At 41.6% G+C, this 25,159-nt stretch overlaps 1 protein-coding gene across 8 annotated transcripts in view; it reads left to right on the top strand.

The window, feature by feature from the left end:
- Nucleotides 1-3,528: 3,528 nt before the first annotated feature.
- clasp1a (cytoplasmic linker associated protein 1a) overlaps nucleotides 3,529-25,159 on the top strand; it is a 303,132-nt gene continuing 281,501 nt past the window's right edge. For 7 of the 8 annotated variants that reach the window (XM_072579859.1, XM_072579862.1, XM_072579864.1 and 4 more), the window contains exons 1-2: nucleotides 3,529-3,643; nucleotides 4,932-5,399. In XM_072579859.1, coding sequence (XP_072435960.1) covers nucleotides 5,205-5,399 — 195 coding nt within the window. In that variant the 5' untranslated portion in view covers nucleotides 3,529-3,643; nucleotides 4,932-5,204. Of the gene's footprint in view, nucleotides 3,644-4,613; nucleotides 4,742-4,931; nucleotides 5,400-25,159 lie in introns of those variants that run through there. The other variant, XM_072579857.1, reaches the window with a different exon arrangement.

A 25,159-nucleotide genomic window follows, 5' to 3' on the forward strand; every position in this document is an offset into this window, starting at 1 on the left:
TGAGCAAGTTTGCGGATGATACGAAAGTCGGAGGAGTTGTAGACAGTGAGGAAGGATATGGCAGGTTACAGCGGGATATAGAGAAGCTGCAGAGCTGGGCAGAAAGGTGGCAAATGGAGTTCAATGTAGCTAAGTGTGAAGTGATTCACTTTGGTAAGAGTAATAAAAAGATGGATTACTGGGCTAATGGTAGACTACTTGGTAGTGTGGAAGAGCAGAGGGATCTTGGTGTCCATGTACACAGATCTCTGAAAGTTGCCACCCAGGTAAATAGTGCAGTGAAGAAGGCATATGGCGTACTGGCTTTTATTGGTAGAGGAATTGAGTTCCGGAGTCCTGAGGTCATGCTGCAGTTGTATAAGACTCTGGTGCGGCCGCTTCTGGAATATTGTGTGCAGTTTTGGTCGCCATACTATAGGAAGGATGTGGAGGCACTGGAACGGGTGCAGAGGAAGTTTACCAGGATGTTGCCTGGTATGGTAGGAAGATCCTATGAGGAAAGGCTGAGGCACTTGGGGTTGTTTTCTTTGGAGAAAAGAAGGTTTAGGGGTGATTTGATAGAGGTGTACAAGATGATTAGGGGGTTAGATAGGGTTGACAGTGAGAACCTTTTTCCGCGTATGGAGTCAGCTATTACAAGGGGGCATAGCTTTAAATTAAGGGGGGGTAGATATAGGACTGATGTTAGGGGTAGGTTCTTCACTCAGCGAGTCGTAAGATCATGGAATGCCCTGCCAGTAGCAGTAGTGGACTCTCCCTCTTTATGGGTATTTAAGCGGGCATTGGATAGGTATATGGAGGATAGTGGGTTAGTGTAGGTTAGGTGGGCTTTGATCGGCGCAACATCGAGGGCCGAAGGGCCTGTACTGCGCTGTATTGTTCTATGTTCTATGTTCTATGTTCTATAAGTGAGAGGAGGATGGAGGTGGGGAGAAAGTAGCATAGAGTACAATAGGTGAATGGGGGAGGGGATGAAGGTGATAGGTTAGGGGGAAGGGGGGAGTGGATAGGTGGAAAAGAAGATAGGCAGGTAGGACAAGTCATGGGGACAGTGCTAAGCTGGAAGTTTGGTACTGGGGTGAGGTGGGGGAAGGGGAAATGAGGAAACTATTGAAGTCCACATTGATGCCCTGGGGTTGAAGTGTTCCAAGGTGAAACATGAGGCGTTCTTCCTCCAGGCATCTAGTGGTGAGGGAGTGGCGGTGAAGGAGGCCCAGGACCTCCATGTCCTTGGCAGAGTGGGGGGGGAGTTGAAATGTTGGGCCACAGGGTGGTGTGGTTGATTGGTGCGGGTGTCCCAAAGAGTCCCTAGCACTCTGCTAGGAGGCGTCCAGTCTCGCATTGTAGAAGAGACTGCATCGGGAGCAATGGATACAATAAATGATATTGGTGGATGTGCAGGTAAAACTTTGATGGATGTGGAAGGCTCCTTTAGGGCCTTGGATGGAGGTGAAGGAGGAGGTGTGGGCGCAGGTTTTGCAATTCCTGTGGTGGCAGGGGAAGGTGCCAGGATGGGAGGGTGGGTTGTAGGGAGGCATGGACCTGACTAGGTAGTCATGGAGAGGACGGTCTTTGCGGAAGATGGAAAGTTGGGGGAGGGAAATATATCCCTGGTGGTGGGGTCCGTTTTGGAGGTGGCAGAAATGTCGGTGGATGATTTGGTTTGTGCGAAGGTTGGTAGGGTGGAAGGTGAGCACCAGGGGCGTTCTGTCCTTGTTACGGTTGGAGGGGTGGGGTCTGAGCGCGGAGGTGCGGGATATGGATGAGATGTGTTGGAGGGCATCTTTAATCACATGGGAAGGGAAATTGCGGTCTCTAAAGAAGGAGGCCATCTGGTGTGTTCTGTGGTGGAATTGGTCCTCCTGGGAGCAGATAAGGTGAAGACGGAGGAATTGGGAATATGGGCTGGCATGTTTGCAGGAGGTAGGGTGGGAAGAGGATTCCAGGTAGCTGTGGGAGTTGGTGGGTTTGTAAAAAATGTCGGTGACAAGTCGGTCGTCATTAATGGAGATGGAGAGGACCAGAAAGGGGAGGGAGGTGTCAGAGATGGTCCAGGTAAATTTAAGGTCAGGATAGAATGTGTTGGTGAAACTGCTGTGCTTTTCCAGCACCACTCTAATCTAGACTCTGGTTTCCACCATCTGCAGTCATTATTTTTACCTATTTGGTCTTTGTTGTGTTTCATCCTGTGCAGCTCCATGATGCGGGACTCGGTGCTTGACAGGCTATTCTCAGAGACCCACATTGGAACAAACATCAACTTATGGACCATCAAACTGGTGAATCAATTTGGATCTTGTTGGTCATCCAGTGCAAACAGTTATCCAAGACAGATTGTTGCAAACTGGCACCTTCTGGGGTCCAGTTTAACAAAGGGCTGCACAAAAAACTCTGGACAGCAGCCAGAGAGTCAAAATGGGGATTGCAAGATGACCAATTCTCTGGGAATATAAATAAGGAACACTTTTTTGTAAAGTGGCTAGGGAGTTAGTCTGTGGGAGGTGGCCACCCAGAGCAGAGGCAGTGATAAAACTAGAGCTGACGACTGCTGTACCAATAGCAAACAATGGCAGACAGGAGAATGGTCTTATTAAATGGGACGTTAGTCCCGGAAAATTCAGGACAGTTGGTCCAGCTGGAGAAAACTGAGGGCTGGAAAACATGCGAGAACCCTTCACTCAGGCTGCATGCTTGGGGTGGGGCATGCATCGCAATTGCACCGAGGGTACTTCAATGGCAGGAGCATGCCATGCAGAGGGAAGTTGAATTTTATTACACTTTCTGTGAGCCCGAATGTGCCGGAAGTGCATCTAAATGAAGTACTTCTCTTGTGGGTGTTGATATTAGTGATAGAATAAAATAGAATCCCTATAGAGCAGAATTAGGCCATTGGGCCAATTGAGTCCAATTCAACTCTGAAGAGCATCCAACTCATACCCAACACCTCCCCGTCCTGTAACCTCACACATGGCTAATCCCTGGACACCATGCAGCAATTTAGCCAGGCTCATCCATTTAACCTGGTTATCTTTGGTCTGAGTGGGGGAAACCGGAGCATGTGGACACGGGGACAAAAGATGCCCCCTCCACACAGTCATTCATCCAAGGATGGAATTGATAGCCAGATCCCTGGCGCTGTGAGGCAGCAGTGCTAAACCGCCTGTGTGGAGGTGGAGGGGTGGGAAGAGATGGAAATGGAAAGGTGTTGGGAGTTTCTGCAGGTGCAAAGGGAGTCTCCCAAACACCCTGATGGTGGAGCACGCCCCAAAGGGGGTGAAGGGAGGGACTGAGAGGTGAAAGGGGCGGGGGAGGGGAACTTCGCACGCACAACCTGGAGGGGGCGCGCGTGCGCGCGACAACCGCGAGAGAGCGCACGTCCAGCCGGGGGCGAGTACGTACTGGCGGAGCGGGTCGGTCAGTCGGTACAGTGAAGGGTTGGAGGAGGAGTTGGGGGAGGGGACGCGACGCTCAGAGAGAGTCAGTGACTGTGGCGGGGGTTAGGGAAGGGGGAGGAGGAGGAGGAGGAGGAGGAGGAGGAGGGGGGTGGGTTTCGGAAGGAGAGGGCCTGATCGGGCCTCGCCGCATCGCACTGCACTCCACTCCACGGCTGTCGATGGAAATGTAGAGAGAAAGAAGGCAAACGGTACTTGGAAATCGGCGGGAGAAGGACATTTTCTTTGGCGTCGGCGGGCGGTTGTCAAAAGTACGCCTCCCTCCCACTCACTCGCTCACCCTCCCTCCCTCCCAGGGCTAGGGTAGAGAAAGCGTTTTGTTTTAATTGTGTGTGTTTGTCCCGGGGGGGGGGGGGGAGGGGGTGATCAAGTGGAGGATGATGGCGAGTGGGCGGGATTGAGGCCTGTTGGCGGAGGCTTGGCTGGAGGGAGGAGGGCCGGCTTCCCTCAGTGTGTGTGTGTGAGGGAGGGAGAGAGACAGAGGGATGGGATGGGTGGGATATCGGTGTGTGTTCATGCATTCAGTTGGGGGGGACAATGCTGCCAAATTCCCAATCCCGTGCTGCTGAGAGAGAGAGAGAGAGAGAGAGACTCCCTCAGTTGACATTACAATCCCAGCACCGGTCATCGTAATAATCATTTAGCAGTATTATCATCCACCTACATCAAATAAAATAAAATGGTGTAGGGAGACCCCCTCCTCTTCCATTTCTTGACCATGATCGACCCTCATTTAGATTCCCCCTCCCGCCTTGGGTGTGTGTGTTTTTTTTTAAAAGATTCTCTTTAATTACTTCCCATCTGATTGTTCAGATTTTGAATGACTTTGCTTTGCTTCCGTTTCTTTCTTCTCTTCCCCCCCACACACACACAAACAGAATGAACAATGAAGTTTCATTGCTTTTACATCAGGCTTTTATATAATCGCAGACAGCCGTGTCTCCTCCTTTGCCTACCCTGCATCATTCCTGAGGAAGGGAGGGGAGAATTGTGTTTCTTTTTCCTCTCCACAGTTCTCAGTTTGATGGGATGGGGGGGGGGGGTAGGGTCTTAATTTCCGTCGGTGAATTTGGCAGGAAGTTTACTGGGAAAAAGGAGGTGGTGGTCAGGGTGAAAATCCCGCGCATGTGCAGGAAATGATCTATTATCCTGCAAAAAAAAGGGATCCGAGGTGGAAGCAGCTGCTTAAAAACCTTGTAACGGCACAAAAAAAATCACGTTTAATGGCAGTTTCGCCTAATTTGCTGTATGAGTCTTTTGCTGTGCGTCTGCTGATCACGCCACCATGGGTAAAAACGTATTGCAATGCTTTAAAAAAAAGCTGTGCTAAATCTGTCAGTCCTGTAATCTGATGGGCCTTGTGGAGGCAAACAATCGATTACTGGAACAACACAAAGCAGTTTTTTAAAAACTTGTTAGTTTTATTATTATGTGCATTGTCAGATGTTTAAAGCTTGTCATTTGTTTGTTTTTTTTTAGGATTTCTCTGAATATTGAATTATGAGGCCCTCCTTTGTTGCACTCCCCACTTTTCCTGGATTGCTGCTAACTTGTTAGATTTAGACTCTCCCCTCTCATCCAGCTGCTCCTGAAAACACACATGGTGCATTGTTGTCGTTCCCCAGATCGTGTCTGTTCGCCAGAGCTGTTCGGTAACCTTCAGCAAGCAGATCAGCGACCTCTAGGATAAATATAAAGTAGTTTGTTTTCCAGACGTACTGCCCTTGTTTCTGCTGTGGCTGCACTGCAAACATGGAGCCTTGCATGGAGTATTTCTTAGCACAAGTGCTGCAGAAAGACATGGGACGTCGGGTGCAAATTGCTCAGGAGCTGATAGAATACATCACAGATCGCCAGAAATCCCATGATCTGGAACAGGACCAATCTATGCTTGATCGAATGGTTGATGGCCTTGCTGCTGGTTGGGTAAACTCCAGTAACTTCAAGGTATGTTTATGATGGACAGCTGTAATGCTCAAACAAAGCTAGCTATTGGTAACAGAAAAATAATTTGCTGAAAAAGATGTTTTGCTAAAGTTTTTCATCTTCCATTCATCAGAACAAACACAAGAGTGCCATACTTCAAATGAACACAACAATAGAGATATTTTCTAATCAAAACCAAAAGAACTGTGGATGCTGTAAATCAGAGACAAAAATAGAAATTGCTGGAAAAGCACAGCAGCTCTGGCAACATCTATGGAGAAAAATCAGAGTTAATGTTTCTGCTTGAGTGACCTTTCCTCATCAGAGGTGTTCTGAAGAAGGGTAACTTGACCCCAAACGTTAATTCTGATTTCTCTCCACAGGTGCTGCCAGACCTATGCTTTTCCAGCAATTTCTATTTTTGTCTCTATTTTCTAATCAATCTGTTAAGAGATGTTATTACACACCCCTGGAGCACAAGGGGCTTGAACCCAGGCTTCTTGTTACACCACGGGCCTCTCACAATTAGGAATACTATGGGAGAAAAGGGTGCTGATTGGTTGGCAAGTTGACTGATTGATACTGTAAAGAAATCAAAAAAAGTTGGAAATGATTGAAAATTTGACGTTCTTGTGTGTCCTGAAGAATGGAAAATGAACAGCTTTGGAAAGGTGTCTGTCTTTAAAGCAATGTAAAGGATTTTTTCCTGATAAGATGGGTACATCTGAATTATAGAGGAGAAAGTGAGGACTGCAGGCTCTGGAGATCAAGTTTAAAAAGTGTGGTGCTGAGAAAGCACAGCCAGTCAGGTAGCATCCGAGGAGCAGGAGAGTCGATGTTTCGAACGTAAACTCTTCATCAGGAATGTGGGGGTGGCCCAAGGGGGCTGAGAGATAAACAAAAGGGGGGGTGCGGCTGCCCCTGCTACCATTTATCTGTCAGAAACCTTGGGGGGCCTCTTCCCACCCCCCCATTCCTGATCAAGAGTTTATGCTTGAAACATCAACTGTCCTGCTCTTTGGATGCTGCCTGATGGCTGTGCTTTTCCAGCATCACACTTTTTGACATCTGAATTATGGTTGAGCAACTGGACTTGTAATCCAGAGAATCGTAGAATCTCTACAGTATGGAAGCAGGTCATTCAACGAGTGGACCTATCAAGCCATTTCTTGTAACCCCTGCGTTTCCAATCGCTAATCCACCTAACCTGCATATCTGTGGATATTGTGTGCAATTTGGCACAGCCAATCCACCCAACCTGCACATTGTTTTGGATTGTGTGAGGCAACCAGAGCACCCAGTAGATTCCCACGCATACATGGGGAGAATGTGCAAACTCTACACAGTCATCCAAGGATGGAATTGAAGCAGCGTACGTGGTAGTATGAGGCAGCAGTGCTAACCACTGTGCCACCTGACCTGGCCTAATAATCAAAATTCAGTCTTCTGAATCTGGAATAAAAAGCAAGTCTTGGTAAAGTCGTGACTTTGAAATGATTGAATTGTTATTAAAAACCTGACTGGTTTGCTGATATCCTTTAGGAAAGGGAATATCTTAATTTTAACCAACCTGAGCTATATGTTCCATCAGACCAAAAAATGTATTTGCCACTTAACTGTCTTCTGAAATAAACCATTTAGTTGATACCATTGTATTCTTAAGGATATTTAGGAATGTCAGTAAATGCATTGAAAGAGGCCTTCATGCTGTGAATTAATAAATTATTTTAAAATATATCTTTGTACAGTCGTACTGCTATAATGCTCATTTTGTTAGTGCAAATTTGCTATAATGTGATTGAATTGGGGGCACTATCTAAAGTGCGAACTTTTAAATCGTGTACAGAGGAACTTCGATTATCCAGTATTCGATTAACCAAACTTCAGATAATCCGAACAAGGTCGCAGGGTTCTGATGTGTGGCTAACTGTTATCTGGCATCGATTAACCAAACAAAATACTCCCTGCTCGTGTCCTTCGGATAATGTGATTCCGGCCCCATGAGTTTCAATTGTGCTGCTATTACACTATTTTCTTATAACACGGGATTGCACGATGATGAAACTATCGCGTTATAGCAGAATTGACTGTAGTATCTTTCTCTCTTTCAGTAATGTATTTGGAAACTAGTGACTTAGTTGGTAACACTTCTGCCTGTGAGCTGGAGGGACCTGAGTTCAAATCTACTGCATGACATGTTTACCACAGAATGAGTTTTACATGACCTAAAGTAGGTTTAGCTTGCCTGCAAAATTCTTATGGTAGACCACACGATTCTCCAAGGGAGGCAAGCATGAAACTGCATCAAACAAGTTTATTGCCTTTTAATAAAGGCAATTGTTATCAATAATTCTAATCTTCATTATAGAAATAAATGTGATTGATTGATTTTTATGTGAAAAATTGTGCCAGACTCTCTTCATAAATGAAATGTTTTGGAATGTTGTCAGAGGAGCTTGTCTTTTGTTGATCTGCAGGCAATCCATGCTCATTGTGTGCTTCTGTAATCAGTTTTCCCAACCATGTTCATCTCAAATAAGTTGTCCAACTGGAAAGAATATAGAACTACACCCATCATTTATGAAAAGTGTAATTACATTCTGTAAGCATTGTTTCTTATGAAAATTACTGAAATATCTGAGGACTGTTATGATATCTAAGAGCTCTAAAGATGGTTATTATTTTCATTCTCTCTTCTGTACTTCTAAAGACTTGATTTGTGTACTAAAAAAGCATAAATATGAATGTTGCACATTATATCAAGCAGACCAGTTTTTTGTGGTGAAATGATCAATCATAAGGAGCAATGCAATCTTGTCATGATAAATTTTAGAGAAATTATGTGATAAAATTTCAAAGTTGGAAATTTGTAAAGAAGATCATGAGCAGTTACCATGTGTTTTCTGTCACAGAAGGCTGTTGGTGCCACAGCTGTCTCAGTTGTACTTGCCTTAGGGAATACAACAAAGGTTCATTAGACTGATTTCTGGGATAAGGAGGTTGTATTATGAGATTGACTAGACAAAGCTCCCTAGAGTTCAGAAAAGCAAGAGATGAATTCTGTGATGCATGTAAAATTCTTAAGTTTGATAGGATCAATGCTGATAAGGTGGTCCCCCTCTAGAACTAGGGCTGGTGGTCTCAGGGTAAGGCGATAGCGAGTTTTGCATTGAGATGATGAGAAATTTCTTTACTCGGAGGGTTGTTAAAGTTTGTATTCTACCACACAGGGCTGTGAAAGCATGGGCAGTGAACGTGATGAGGATTGAAATTGATAGATTTTTGGGTGACTAAGAGGATAGTATGGAAAGTGATGCTGATGTAGATCTTCATCTACGATCTTATTGATTGGTAGAGCAGGTTCAATGGCCTGCATGGGCTACTGCTCCTGATGAAGGGCGTTTGCCCGAAACGTCGATTTTCCTGCTTCTCTGATACTGCCTGACTTGCTGTGCTTTTCCAGCACCACTCTGATCTAAACTACTGCTACACCTGGTCCATTGTTCTTCTGTTTGCTTGCAGATAGTAGATTTTGCTGCATTTTTGTCAATCTCTGGCTATTGTATCGTAGATTGGAAAAGATTAGTGGAAATGCTATTTCTCTTCTGGGGAATGTCTAATTTCTGCATTCAATTAATGTCAATGGTGCTTCAATCTGAACTACTAAGCCAGCTGAATGCTGCAAATGGGAAGCATTTCACACAAATCCCAGATGAATCTTCTACTACAGTTTTTAGGTATCTAGGGTTTTATAAATCAAAGTGCTGTGTATGTGAATTAATTCTAAAATTCTGTACATATCCAATTGTAAATGTTTTCCAAGTAATTCTCTTCAAATCATATCCAAATCCTTGTCAGTTCTTGTTCACACTTAGTGTGATGAAACAGAAGGAGTCTGTTTCAAATCCAGCCAAGGAAAATAACATGAAATGAGGCACAAGAAAATTTCAGTATCTGAGAAATGTATACATTTTTCAAATTTCGTTTACTATGATAATACTTCACTTGTAATTTTTTTTCCCATTTGCAACTCTTGTTCTGAGGGTGGTGAAGGCAGTACTTTTGCTCTCAACCAAGTGACAGTTGCACTTCAAGTCTCTTCATCCCAATTTCATTATGTGACCTAATGTACATATGTAATTTCCTGCTCTGAGATTTTGATTGGGATCCTGATGCTTATTGTATATTACTTTTCTTTTGCCCATCTCTCAGCACAGAGGCCAGTTGTAGCAACTTTACTTTCATACAATTAACTATCTCAAAATAACTGTTGTAGAATCACCTTAGTGAACATAGTTCAGGAATATACCAATTGATTCATTTTTCTCAGATATGGGCAAATCTAATTCATTGTAAATAAAAATCTAGCAAGGCAATTAAGTATGATGTTTTGGAATCTATCTTTTAAGTAAAGTGGACAACTTTCTATAGTTATCAGAAAGGGTATTAGATAAACTTATTAATGTATTAACTTTTTATCTGCAGTTGGTCAATGAGTATTTATTTTTACTCTGGTTTCCATTCCTTCAGTGCCGTGTCCAGACTAACTAAGGCAGTGCTGTCCTGCCTTTCCATCTTCATGGTGCATAAACTTCAGTTCACTCAAAATTCTGCTGCAAGTATCCTACTTCAGTCACTTATCAGTGATGTAGGTTTGCTCCCAGACCCCCCCCCCCCCCCGCCCGCGCAATGATACCCAATCCAAAATTCTCTTAAATTTCTTTAAATGCCATGTATATCCCTATATTTTAACCTTCAACAGCTCTTTAATGTGTCCATATGGAGCTTGATTAATATTGATTATTTCCCTTTAGTGGCATAAGTTGATATTTTTGTAAAACATATCCATTATTAACTTTGACACCATTCAATGGAAGTAACATCTTTTCTTAAGAAATTTGGCTTAAGTAGGATCAAAAGGTTAACTAATGGTGTGCATGGAGGATAGCAAATCCCAGTGTTCTTCTTCACTATAGACTCATAGAGATATACAGCACGGCAACAGACCCTTCGGTCCAACTAGTCTTTGCCAACCAAATATCCAAAACCAATTAGTCCCATTTGTCAGCAGTTTGCCCATATCCCTCTTAAACCCTTTCTATTCATATACCCATCCAAATGCCCTTTAAATGTACCAGCCTCCACCATTTCCTGTGGCAGCTCATTCAGTATACGCACCACCCTCTCTGTGGAAAAAGTTGCCCCTAAGATCCCTTTTTTTATGTTTCCCCTCTCACCGTAAACCTATGCCCTCTAATTCTTGAGTCCCCCACCCCAGGGTAAAATAAAATGTCTATTTACCCTGTCCATGCCCCTCATTATTTTATACACCTCTGTAAGGTCACCCCTCACACTCTGCTCCAGAGAAAACAGCTCCAGCTTATTCAGCCTCTCCCTTGAGCTCAAACCCCCTAATCCTGGTAGCATCCTTGTAAATCTTTTCTGAACAGTTTCAGATTTCACAACATCCTTCCAATAGGAGGGAGACCAGAATTGCACACAATATTCCATAAATGGCAACATTTTCTGATTAACCTCTTTATAGTCTTCTAGAACTTTCAATGAGTTCAAGAATTTCAGGAGCATCTATCCATTTTGATATTTTCTTTCCTTCAGCTACTGTTTTGAATCATTTTCATTCTTTTATGCTTTAGTATAGAGCTGTTTATTGTTCTACCACTGACCTTCTGGACAGGTGCTTGATGTCTTTGCTGTATTTATTACCATTACTTTTTGCCTGTTTGTTACATGACATGACATCTTAGTAATTTAATCTCTTGCTCCTCCACCTCCTTTTGTTGACCCTCCCTTTTGCACAACAGCATAAACTATTGTATTTTTACTCCCCGTTTGAAGGAGATCATCCTGGTCTTGAAACTGTTTCTTTCAGTACAAATGCTGTCAGACCTGCTAAGTATTTCCAGCACTTAGTGTTTATTTCAGATTTTTAGCATTTACTGTATTTTATTTTTATCTTGTTAGCAAGTAATTGGGCCTTCTCTATCATCTGTTTATGCTTCCAATTTAAATTTTTTTTAAAAAAAAGTAATACATAGCGAGTTGCAAGTCACACGACACCAGGTTACAGTCCAACAGGTTTATTTGAAATCGCAAGCTTTCGAAGCATAGCCCCTTCATCAGGTGAAGTAACCTGGTGTTGTATAACTTCTGACTGTGTCCATCCCAGTCCAACACTGGCACTTCCACATCATACATGGCAAGTTGTGCATTTCTATAAATCATCTTTCATCTCTTGCTTTATTATTCTAGTTGTTTGTTCTTAAAGTACATTTGCTACATTAGAATTTCCTGGTCATTGTTAGCAATCTGCTCCTTTGCAGAATTGGTTGTGCATTGTGGGCAAGGGCAATGTTTTCAGTAATCATCCATGGCACTTTTCCAGAGAGACTGATGGACAGTCAGTCGTTTTGGGTAGTCTAGCTAGGAGTTTTATCTCTCGTTCATTACTACCCAAGGATCGTTTGAGGTAACTTGTTTTTCTCAATGTTTTGCATTGGCAGAAATTGGCACACAAACAACTGCTGAGATGCACAATCTCTCAACTATTAAGGAAGTATATGGGAGTATGAAATTTTAATAGCCATGGCATTTCCTTCTTGGGCTCCTACCAGTGTGTTTTTCTGCTAGCTTATAGTTTAAATGCGTGTTTATGACCAAAATACCACTACTTCATTTAATGTTGTGTGTACAGTTCTTTGCTCCTGTAATTTTCATTGTGGTTCTCACGTTTGAGATTAACCTACCTTCTTTTTTTGTGCTTCAAAATCAAAAGTCCTACTGAGTTTGATATAAACGAAAGCGACATCATCTCACTGATGAACTTGGAAGCTAGCATAGGGGAAATCAATAGTGATATCTTGAAAAGAGTTGGTTACAGAAGAGGAGGTGCTGGAGGTCTTAAAACAAGTAAAGGCAGATAAATCCCTGGGAACTGATCAGGTGTTTCCCAGAATTTTGTGGGAGTTCAAGGAAGAGATTGCTGGGCCTCTTGCTGAGGTATTTGTATCATTGACAGCTGTGGATAAGGTGCAGGAAGACTGGAGGTTGGTGCCACTATTTAAATCTGTTAAGAAAAGCCAGGGAACACTAGACTGGTGAGCCTTATGTCAGTGGTGGATAACTTGTTGGAGGGGATTCTGTGGGACAGGATATACATAGTTTGGAAAGGCCAGGACTGATTAGGAATTATCATGATGGCTTTGTGTGTCACTAACCTGATTGAGTTTTTTGAAGAGGTGACAAAGAATTTATGAAGCTTCTGCTTGTAGATTGGTTGATAAGGTTAGATCACATGGGATCCAGGGGTAGCTCGTCAATTGGATACAAAATTGACTGAAGATATGAGATAAAGGATGGTGGTAGATGTTTGCTTTTTGGACTAGAGGCCTGTAACATATGATGTTCAAGGATCACTGCTGTGTTCACTACTTTTTGTCATGTATATAAATGATCTAGATACTAATATAGGAGGTATGATTAGTAAGTTTGCAGATGATGCCAAAAGAGGTGGTAGTGGAGGTGAAGAAAATTACCTCTGTATGAAGGAACCTTGATCAGATGGGCCAATGGGCTGAGGAATGGCAGATGGAGTTTGTTAGATAAATGTGAGCTGTTGCAATTTGCAATGGCAAACCATGGTAGGACTTATATGTTTAATAGTGGGGCCCTGGGTAGTGCTGCCGAATAGACATCTTGGGATGCAAGTGGATAATTCCTTGAAAGTGGAGTTGCAGGTAGACCGGGTGCTGACGAAGGGATTTGGGATACTTGCTTTCATTGGTCAGAACATTGGGTATAGGAGTTGGGATGTCATGTTGCCACTGTACAAGATGTTGGTGAGGACACTTTTAGCATACTGCATAAAATTCTGGTCACGCTTCTACAGAAAAGAGAGGTGTAGTTAAACTCTAGAGGGTTCAGAAAAGATTTTCAAGGATGTTGCCAGGGCTGCAGGGTTTGAGTTGTAGGAGTGGTTGAATAGGTTGGGGCTTTTTTTTCCCCGGAACATCTGACCTTGTAGAGGTTTATAAAATCATGAGGGACATGGATACTGTGAATAGCCAGGTCTTTTTCCTAGGGTGGTGGGGGGGAGCCTCAAACTAGAGGGCATTGGTTTAAGATGGGAGGGGAAAGATTTAAAAGGATCTTGGGGGTAACTGCTTAACACAGAGAGTGGTGCCTGTATGGAATGAGCTGCCAGAGGTGGATGTAGGTACAATTACAACATGTCAAGGCATCTAGATGAATATATGAAAAGGAAGGATTTAGGGGGATATGGGCCAAATGCTGACAAATGGGACGAGGTCTGATTGGAGCGTATGTTCAGCGTGGACAAGTTGGATCAAAGGGTGTCTTTCATATTTCTAAGACTGTAATGTATGTGGATCACCCTTAAACTTACTGTCAAGCAGCTTGCCAGCATTCAATCGTAGATAATCTGCATTTTTCTCATGTTAACACTGAGAATGTATCAACTGTCATTTTCAGCCTGCTACTCATTCTCTTACTTTCGGTTCCAACTGTCAACTTAGTGAACCAGGCTCTGCCTTGATGTCCTATTTGACTTCGAGCTAAAATTCTGACATCATATCTACCCCAACATTAAAAAAAATGACCCATTTCCATATCTAATATTTCTACCTTTTTATAAACACTCATGGGGCCTGGGCGTCTCTGGCTGGCCAGCATTTATTTCCTGTCCTTGGTTGCCCTTGAACTGAGTGGCTACCCTGGCCACTTCACAGGGCAGTTAAAAGTCAACCACATTTCTGTGGGTGTGGAGACACATGTAAGGCAGATCAGGTGAGGACAGCCGATTTCCGTCCCTGAATGACATTAATGAGCCAGCTGGGATTTCTTGACAATTAGCAATGATTTTGTGGTCATCAGTAGATTCTTAATTCCAGACTTGTTATTGAATTCAAGTTCCACCATCTACCATGGTGGGATTTGAACTCAGGTTACCAGAACATTAGCTGAGTTTCTGGATTAATAATTTAGTGGTAATGCCATTAGGCCATTGCCTCCCTTACTTCATGCTACCTGTAACTGAAATGCGCATCCATGTTCTTTGTTTACAGATTTAGCTATTCTAATTCTTTCCTAACCACCTTCTCATCTCTATCATCTAGCTGTTTCAAACTCTGCCCATATTCTGTTGTACTTCTCCCAGTGCCTTAATATTTCTGAACAATTTAAAATTTGTATTTGTGTCCTTAAATTACTTTTATGGCCTGGCAGTTGGGTATTTCTAACCATCTCTGGCTCTATAAAACCCCAGTGCATGATTCCTCTGACTCTGGCCATTTGTGTTTTCTGTGTCTCCTATCCCCAAAACCCATCATTCTCCATTGGAAGCATTTAACCTCCTCCTACTCTAAATCTCTGTCTTTCTGTTTGCTCTCTCCCTTTGAAAATTTACCCCAAAATTGTCATCTTTGACCAAGCTTTTTGTGTTTTCCATTGGTATCTCAGTCTTTTTGACTTTGTCATTTTTTTCTGTTTTTAATCTGACCATTTTTGGTATTTTTGTGTGAAAGGCATGACATAAATGCAAGTTGTTGATCATGATGCTTTTAAATTTCAAGACATTGACTCCTCTAATAGTCATTTGGTAATTGTCCAGAGTGTCAAATTGAGTCATATATTTACTGAAGGTTTTGTATTTATGTCTATGCTAAATTTACAGAGCTTAATTGGGATTAAGAATGGGGAAAATTTGGAAAGGTTTCTGCTCCTGGTTGCAATTAATTGACTTCTGCTCAAAGTGGATATATGAATATTGAATAAAAATGAGGGGACACCATTTAGCTTCAACTTACATGTGAAATCCTCTGGTAAAAGCTTTCAGTATTCACTGTACACAATTGGATGAAGAATGGTTGGTGAGGCAGTGTGTTTGTGAAAATATATCTCTCTTGGGCCTATACCTTTTGGTACAAAAGATGACAGTTGATTAAAGAAAAGTCTAGGAATTGTCTGAGTGGACCACGCTGTTTATTTACTGTACTCCTTTGTTCCTAATAATAGTGCTTCTTTTTCTCTGCAAAGTACCTTTTATAGATGCTTGTGAAATAATTTCCCTTGTGTAGTTGGTGAGATTTTGTTAGTTTTAATTCCCTGTGTTGTGGTGCTCTGTTGACCTAAGGTAGGTTTTCCATGTAAGTTAATTCTATTAGTTTTTTGGAATTTTAAGAGACAGACACTTTTGAGAGGCAAGGTACTTTGGTAATAGAAGCCAGTGGAGAAAACTGGGTTTTCTAAGGCGTTCTTAAAAAAAAAAGTATGCTGCTTGAATTGGTCTTTAAATTTCTTTTGGTTATACTTGTAAGCTCTTTCCTAATTTTTAAAATTATCCCTTTTCCACCACTTCCCCAGTTTAATAATTTGCCAGATTTTCAGGATGCTGGTCTGAATGTCAGTGGTCAAAAGGAGAGACCAGGACTCTTGGAGAAATTTTCTTCTTAGCTTAGATTGCAATTTGGGTAAAGTAACAGTTTAGCTGCTTTGTGGTTCTGAGCACCAATTATTCTTCAAATTGCAGACCAATAACAAGGTTTTCTTATTTTTGAGTTTGTAGACTTAAAAGATGATCGTGATAGAAATGACAGTTTATGGGAATTAAGTTTCCAAATTGTGCAGCTCCTTACAGACATTAACAATGAAAGTTAAATATATTTCAGGGTCTCTTTTAAGGACTATGTTTTTGGGGTTGAGTGTTTTGCTTTGATTTTAAAAATAATCATGCTGTTTGTCTTCTCATTCTCATGGTTTCCTGTTGTTTAGCTGTTTTAATTTAACAAAGGGTCTTTAGTTTTTAGTGCCTTATCCAAAGAACTGTTTGTCATGTAGAAACCTTGATGAGAGTTAATTGCTTGCTTGCTGCTGTCAGTGTTTGCTAGCCATGCATTAGTTTTCTGAATCTTTGTTGAATAGCAAGTATGACAACAGTGAAAACAGATCAGAGAAGGTATACCAGACAAATACCTGGACTGAGCAAATTGCCTTATGAGGAGAGGCTGGACAAGCTAAGCCTGTATCCTCTGGAATTTACAAGAGTCAACGATGACTTAATTCAAACACAGATCCTGAAATGACTTGACAAGGTGGCTTTGGAAAAGAGGTTTCATGTTGTGAGAGAATCTATAGCTCGAGGTCATATTTTAAAAATCAAGGGTACACATTTAAGACAAAGAGGGGGAAAAGATTTTCTGAGTGGGGAAGTGTCTTTCGAATTCCCTTCCTCAAAAGGCAGTGAGTGCAGAACGTTTAAATATTTTTAAGACAGGTTCTTGATTTTCCGGGTTATGTATGGATGTCAAATTGAGGTTAAAATCAAATTAGCTGTGATCTTACTGAATAGCAGAGCAGGTTTGAAGGACTGACTCTGCCTGCAAAAATTTCTCCTTGTGTAATTTTTGCCAGTTGCGTTAAATCTGTGTCCGCCTCTTCTTGATCCTTTGAAGAATAAAAACCGTTCCTATAGATTAGATTAGATTAGATTAGATTAGATTACTTACAGTGTGGAAACAGGCCCTTCGGCCCAACAAGTCCACACCGCCCCGCCGAAGCGCAACCCACCCATACCCCTACATTTACCCCTTACCTAACACTACGGGCAATTTAGAATGGCCAATTCACCTGACCTGCACATCTTTGGACTGTGGGAGGAAACCGGAGCACCCGGAGGAAACCCACGCAGACACGGGGAGAACGTGCAAACTCCACACAGAGAGTCGCCTGAGGTGGGAATTGAACCCAGGTCTCTGGCGCTGTGAGGCAGCAGTGCTAACCACTGTGCCACCGTGCCACCCTTATTTGCTTATAGATTTGCTGATTTTTGTATTCAAGTACATATTATTAAAATTCCTATTCATTTCCTGCACAAAAATTTTATTTCAAAAGTGAGTTTGGTTTATATTGTTCTTATGTTTTGGTCAATATACTTCCTAAGGCAAAAGAAGTCCATTATGATCTGGGTTTATACAACCAAATGCACTTTTGGAATCTTTCAGATAAAATCTGACACCTACATACGTGAATGGATATTAGAGCAGACTGATCAAAAACTCACTTGGAGCTGTGGTTCACAACATTTTGTGAGTTAGAGGTTTAGCTAGATTTAAGGAAGAAATCCCAGAGCTAGGAGCTAGGCACTTGGAGTATTGCGGTTCCAGAACTTTATGCATCATAGGAAGGATGTGGAAGCTTTGGAAAGGGTTCAGAGGGGATTTACCAGGTTGTTGCCTGGTATGGAGGGAAGGTCTGATGAGGAAAAACTGAGGGACTTGAGGCTGTTTTCATTAGAGAGAAGGAGGTTGAGAGGTGACTTAATTGAGATGTGTAAGATAATTAGAGGGTCAGATAGGGTGGACAGTGAAAGCCTTTTTCCACGAATGGCAATAGCTACCACAAGGGGGCATAGCTTTAAACTGAGTGATAGATATAGGACAGATGTCAGAGGTAGTTTCTTTACACAGAGTAGCGGGGGCTTGGTACGGACTGCCTGCAACAGTAGTAGACTTGCCAACTTTAAAGGCATTTAATGGTAATTGGATAAACATATGGACGAGACTGGAATAGTGTAGGTTAGATGATCTTCAGATTGGTTTCACAGGTCGGCGCAACATCGAGGGTCAAAGGGCCTTTTCTGCGCTGTAATCTTCTATGTTCTGTGTTCTATGTTGAAGGCACGACTTTATAGGTGGAGCAAAGGAAATAGATGATGTGCACACTGTCAGAATTGGAGGCCTTAAATTTTTGGGATGGAGATGGTCAGGGAAAGAAAAGGAGTGAGAACACCAGGATGAGAATTTAAAAATGATGTTGCTAGGCCTGGAAGCAGTGTTGGTTAGCAAGTGTAGGGTGTGATCAGTGAGTAGGGTATGGTGCAAAGTAGGATATAGGCATCAGAGCTTTGGATGAGATGAATTTTATGGGACTGGGAGTTGGAGACTGGCCAAATATTGGAGTCAGCGTGAGAATACTCCAATGAGCTGTTACAAATGTTGAAGAAAGCCACACCTCATGCGTTCTTAAAAAAAATGATGAACACCTTTTAATATTCCTCCTGATTTGCGCAAGCGCACTTCTTCTGTGCAGTGACTTGGAACATGCCAAGAGCAATTATAAGTTTTTGATTACGCAGTGTGTATCACTATACATTATGTATCCAAATCTTGGAATGAAGTCAAACTCATGACCTCTGGTCCAGAGTTGACAGTACAGTACTCACAACAGTACTTAATTATTTTTCAGTGAGTGAATTTCCTGATAATTATTTTTGTATATTCATTTGTATCAGTATTCCTGAGTAAGCTTCCTACAAATATGATTGTATATGAAATGTAATTTTTGTTTAGTTCTCTAGGTTGGCAAGGATGTGATTTTTTTGTTTGTGATGGCTTTGAGCAAAGCATTTGAGGGTTTCACTTAGATCACTAGTGTCTTTTGGTGGAAATAACAAATGTGGTGTTTGCCATCAACGTGTTGGCATAATTTTGATAGACTGAGTAGATACCATGGTGTACCAGCACTCAATGTCATTAACTGGATTGTGATCAGTTCACATTGTTGTCGTTATCCTGTCCGTGGATATAAAAGATAACACAAAACTTGACTTACCTATTTGTCACAATATTGTGCAAAAACGCATGTATAGTTTCTACACTTCAGCTTTTCCTCTGTTTGAGGTCATACATGCAATTATACATACCATTGTTTTGTTGCTACCCTTAACTTTGTAAAAAAAAGTCCTAAGTCACTTGACAGTATAAAATATATTTTCGTTGTAAAGGGATAAACAAAATTTTAAGAAAAGCGTAGTATGAAATCTGTTAATTTATCTCCAGTAAAACGTATATTTTATAATTAAGATTTAAATAATCATAATTCATGAATTTATTCAAGGCTTGATTTCTCTCTCTACCTTCATGTTCCTGTTTGTCCTTTTTCTTTGGTGAGGGGAGAAAGAAGTTCAGTGAATTATACTAAAGATGATGAGGTTAGCATATGGAGCTAAAATGGAACAAGAGACAAAAATTGAACATATTGACTGACAAAGCAGTAATATTGGTAAAGTATGCATGAGACCTCAAAGAAGGATAATTCTTTAGACTGTTAATTCATTCATCTGCCCAGAACGTTCAGCCTTCCTAGATTTAGGATAGGGCTGGTATAGCATATAAAAGCAGTGTTTAAGATTTTATGAACTGTTAAGATTTGTTGAGGGGAAAAGAGCTTTGGATCATAAGAGAAAACTGAGCTGTTTGGTGGTAGGTTTGTTCTCTTTAATGTTGGAGCAGTTGGTAAGGTTTGTAATGTTAATAGTTGATTGATAGATGGAACCCATCAAAGACTAGAAATGATCTGTTGTTTGAAAATAAATCATGCTTTGAAGGACAGAAGTAAGACTTCTTACTCCCATAACTGCTCTTGCCTGGAGATCTGTCTTGTGCCATTTTCTCTCATCACCTGTAACTTGTTTGTAATCAGTGTTTGATGTCTATTATCTAACGATGTCTGAGTTAACCCCTGTTTTCTGCTTCCCTCCACTTTGTCCTCCAGAAGAGATCTCAGTAGCTTTTCAGCTCGGATCAAATGGGTGAAATAGTAAATATTTTTTCCAGTTTGTCTTTTCTTAAAAATTCTTTTACACTTGCAGTTTCAAAATTCTCTTCATTTATTTATGGTTTGTACATGGAATGTTTAACATAGTCTTTGTATCTCCTTTTCAAAGGCCTCTGTTTTCTTCCATAGATATCTCATGTTGTTTTTGATGCATACAGGCAAGTGAATGGATCGTAGCATCTTCCATAAACAAGGAAAAAAGCAAGCTCAAATTTCTTTTTAGCACATCTTTCATCTTGTCAAAATTACTTCTGGCTACCTGTCCTCCTCAACTTCTTTTGTATTAGATCAGCCATATTCTCATAGAGTCATAGAGATGTAGAGCATGGAAACAGACCCTGTGGTCCAACCCGTCCATGCTGACCAGATATCCCAACCCATTCTAGTCCCACCTGCTAGTAACTGGCTCATGTCACTCCAAACCCTTCCTATTCATATACCCATCCAAATGCCTTTTAAATGTTGCAGTTGTACTAGCCTCCACCTCTTCCTCTACATTCACTTAAATTTGTCTTAAATTTACAAACCTATTTACTTGTTCCAAAGTAACACTTGCTTTAGTTTCTTCTAATCTTCATACATACAGATGAAGAGGGACACCAGTTTGACTGGGACAATACGTCTATCCTTGGAAGCCGAAACAAAGACCAACACGGGAATACCTAGAGGCATTCAAATTGGAACTCCATTAACAAACATATAGATTTGGACCCTATTTACCAACCTCTCAGAAACAGAAACAGAACCAGACATGATATCACCTACCACAACAAACCTTTGGCGGCACGGTGGCTCAGTAGTTAGCACTGCTGCCTCAGTTCCAGGGACCCGGGTTCAATTCCTGCCTCGGGTAACTGTGTGGAGTTTCCATATTCTCCCCGTGTCTGCGTGGGTTTCCTCCGGGTGCTCCGGTTTCCCCCCATAGCCCAAAGATGTGTAGGTCAGGTGAATTGGCCATGCTAAATTACCCATTGTATTAAATAATTTAGTCAGGGGTAAATGTAAGGGAATGGGTCTGAGTGAGTTGCTCTTTGGAGGGTCGGTGTGGACTTGTTGGGCTGAAGGGCCTGTTTCCACACTGTAGGGAACTTAATCTAATCTAAAAACCAAGACACAAATAACAAGTGGGCTAGAACACCAATGCTTCACTGGAGGCTCACTGATGATGTTACCTAGCATGGTGACAAAACTTCCGAAAACAAATCTACCAGCTCAGCAAGCAAATTTATAACCAGATGAATATATTTCTTTCACTACTTAATGAATACTAGTACCAGCCAGACAGATTATTGAAATTAATTGATGGTTGCAGTTGTGATAGGGTTTGGGTATGAATTTTGCCATCCCGTATAAGGATGGATTGAGGTTGAGGCCTATAAAATGGGAAAGGCAGCTGCACTAGATTGCTTTCCCAACCAATTCTTGCATCAGAGTTTCAGTGACATCTGTATTGACCTCAGGCTTCCTGTCATAAGGGAATGGGAAGCAAATTTAAACTTGCAAATACCTTATTAAGGGTCATATTATTGTGCTGTTGGAAATTTGCAGGATGGGAGGGCACAAGCTGAATGCAGGGAGCCTCCTGGCAGTACCAAAGGGGAAATGTGTGTTTCATTCAAATGGGGGCCCCAAATAAGAAATCATAGAATCCCTACAGTGTGGAAACAGGCCATTTGGCCTAACAAGTCCACACCAATCCTCCGAACAGTATCCCACCCAGACCCATTTCCCTGCCCTTTCACTCTATGTTTCTCCTGCCTAATGCACCTAACCTACACATCCCTGAACACTGTGCAATTTAGCATGGCCAGTTCACCTGACTTGCACATCTTTGGTATGTGGAAGGAAACTGGAGCACCTGGAGGAAAAACATGCAGACACTGGGAGAATGTGCAAACTCCACATAGACAGTATCCTCAGGCTGGAATCTAACATGGGTCCCTGGCGCTGAGAGGCAGCAGTGGTAACCACCATGTCTCCACTCCTTTTGTTTTTTGCAAATAATGAATGAATGTGCTTCTGTTAGTAAAGTATGAGGAGTGACCCATTGGGTGGCTAAGCGTGTTCTGCCCATTGCTTGGTCTTTGATTCTGGCCTTAGATTCAAATATATTAGGAATAAGACAAGATGTGTTGTGCTACAATTTGAACAGAAGGGAAGAGTGAGAGTCAATAATTTTAGAACTCATCAATGTAGAAAATATTTTGTCATCTGTTCCCTTTGTGAAAACAGCTAACTTTATGTTGATCAAATGAATGTTCTTTTTATTAAATTATCAGTTGTGCACAATTATGTGTGCTATAGTTACTGACAGTTTCCACTTTATAAGCAGCTACTCATATTGAACATGATTAGTGTTATTTCCATTCAGTGGGTTTTTACATGGCTGGTAATTCTAATGCCCAGTGAGCAGACCTTGCCAAGTGTTGGGAAGATGCTGTTTGAAGGATTGCATAGGGTTTTTTGCAAGTTTGTGTGCTTCCATGACACCTTTGCACTTACTAACAAAAATTCTGCCTGTGGTGGTTTCCTGAATTGGCCCTCTTCACTTTGATCACAAATTAGAGTTGTCCATGAATTAGTGGGTTTGTTTGACCTCTTTAGCAATGCTTTAACAACATTCTTAAAGTGTCTGTTGTTTTTCTCAGGTTAAGTTGTTGCAACTAAATACCAAGTAGTATAATTGCTTTGAGCCTGAGAATATGTATAAGGTATAAGCAGGTGGAAAGAGTTAAGTTTTGAGTATTGTGAAACGAGGTTCAGCTGAGCATGATTCAGATCAGATAAGAACTTGCAGTTAACAATAGGGAGCTGGAGGCAAGGGTAACTGATTAATAAGGTGGAAAAGCATTCATTATGTAGAGCTATTTAACAATATTGGAAGCATTCAGTATGTAAGGTCAGTTTAACAAGGTGAAAAACATTCATTATATGAAGCCAGTTAAGGTTAAGAATATTCATTGTGTAACACCAGATGGCTTATTCTTTGCTATTGACATTCACTGATTTTAACGGTCATCCAATCAATATGTATGTTGCTTAATCTGGGTGCTCCATATAATCAATATAATTCATTGAAAAACTACTCTTCCAGAGAAGACAGAGAACCCATGTCTCTGTGCACATGGGTGATCGTTCTCTCTCCCTCCAGGGCCTAGAATAAAGATGAAGGAGGTAAAACTATACTGTGTCTCTGAGTGTTTTGCTTCGACTGAGGGGGGGAAATGAGACAACAAGCCTGGTGTCAGGCATACGATTGAAATGTCTCACCAGCAGAGCTGATTTTGAGTGATTAGTGTCTTGGTGCTGGGCAGTTGGCTTGGGAGAGGATGTTGCTGTTGGGATTGTCTTTGTGCCACTTCTGGTGGTATTTCAACACTGGAGATAAATCCATAGTAATCTTAAAAGCTTGAATTGTTCATTGAAAAATGTGTTGTATCTCTCCAAATTCTGTTCTGAGTTTGATAATTATAGTAATCAAATGTAATTCTCTTTTAAGCTAATAACACTTCATTATGACACTCTAACAATGCTAATCTTTGACAAAGACCTTGTAGTGTGGGTGAGTGTTTCTTGCAAGGTTATGACATAGGATATTGGCTGACTCAGATAGGTGTAAAATGAGGTCACTGACTAAAGCTGAATGTTACATACTTTTAATGTTTCATCTGTTTTCTGAAGCATACAGTAATCCAGCATTGTTAGGAAAATTCTATGGCCTTTGTGAATTTTTCGCCTTTGTGTAACGATATTTGCTTGAAATTTTAGTCATATTTTTGGTGCTATCTGTACCTGAAGATGTTCTTTGTGTTTTAGCTAGGATATCATTTCTTCAACTGATATAACAGCATTTTGTCTTTATTGTGCCGACAATTTCCAGGCCAAGGAAACAGGTATATGATGCATTCCTTGTTAGAACATAGAACAGTACAACACAGTACAGGCTCTTAGGCCCTCAATGTTGTGCCAACCTTTTATCCCTCTCTAAGATCAAAGTAACCTACATACCCTACATTTTACTATCATCCATGTGTCTATCCAAGAGTTGTTTAAATGCCCCTAATGTATCTGACTCTACTACCGCTGCTGGTAGTACATTCCACGTACCCACCCCACTTTGTAAAGAACCTACCTCTGATATCTCCCCTGAACCTTCGTCTAATCACTTTAAAATTATGCCCCCTCATGAAAGCCATTTCTACCCTGGGGAAAAAAATCTCTGGCTAGCCGCTCTTTTTATGCCCCTGATCATCTTATACAACTTTATCAATTCACCTCTCATCCTTCTTTTTCCCAGTGAGAAAAACCCTAGCTCCCTCAACCTTTCTTCCTAAGACATACCCTCCAGTCCAGGCATAATTCTGGTAAATCTCCTCTGCATCCTCTCTAAGGCTTCCACATCCTTCCTAGAATGAGGTGACCAGAACTGAACACCATATTCCAAGTGTGGTCTAACCAGGGCTTTGTAGAACTGCAGCATAACTTCTTGGCTCTTAACACATCCCCCTGCTAATGAAAGCCAACACTATATGTCGTCTTAACAGCCCTATCAACTTGGGTGGCAAATTTGAAGGATCTATGGAGGTGGATCCCAAGATCCCTCTGTTTCTCCACACTGCCAAGAATCCTGCCTTTAATTCTTTAATCTGCATTCAAATTTGAACTTGCAAAATGAATCGCTTCACACTTTTCTAGGTTGAACTCCATTTGCTACTTCTCAGCCCAGCTCTGCATCCTGTCAATGTCCCGTTGCAACCTACAACAGCCCTCCACACTATCCACAACTTCACCAACCTTTGTGTCATCGGCAAACTTACTAACCCATCCTTCCACATCTTCATCCAACTCATTCGTAAAAATCACAAAGAGCAGAAGTCCCACAACAGAACCCTGAGGAGCACCACTTGTCACTGAGCTCCAGGCTAAATACTTTCCACCTGTGGTCTTCTATAAGCCAGCCAATTCTGTATCCAGGCAATCAAATTTCCCTGTATCCCATGCATCCTGACTTTCTGACTGAGTCTACCATGGGGAAGCTTATCAGATGTCTTGCTCAAATCCATATACACCACATCCACGGCTCTACTGTCGTCAATGTACTTTGTCACATCCTCAAAGAATTCACTGAGGCT

The sequence above is a fragment of the Chiloscyllium punctatum genome, chromosome 10, assembly GCF_047496795.1.
Source record: "Chiloscyllium punctatum isolate Juve2018m chromosome 10, sChiPun1.3, whole genome shotgun sequence".
NCBI classification, from domain to species: domain Eukaryota; kingdom Metazoa; phylum Chordata; class Chondrichthyes; order Orectolobiformes; family Hemiscylliidae; genus Chiloscyllium; species Chiloscyllium punctatum.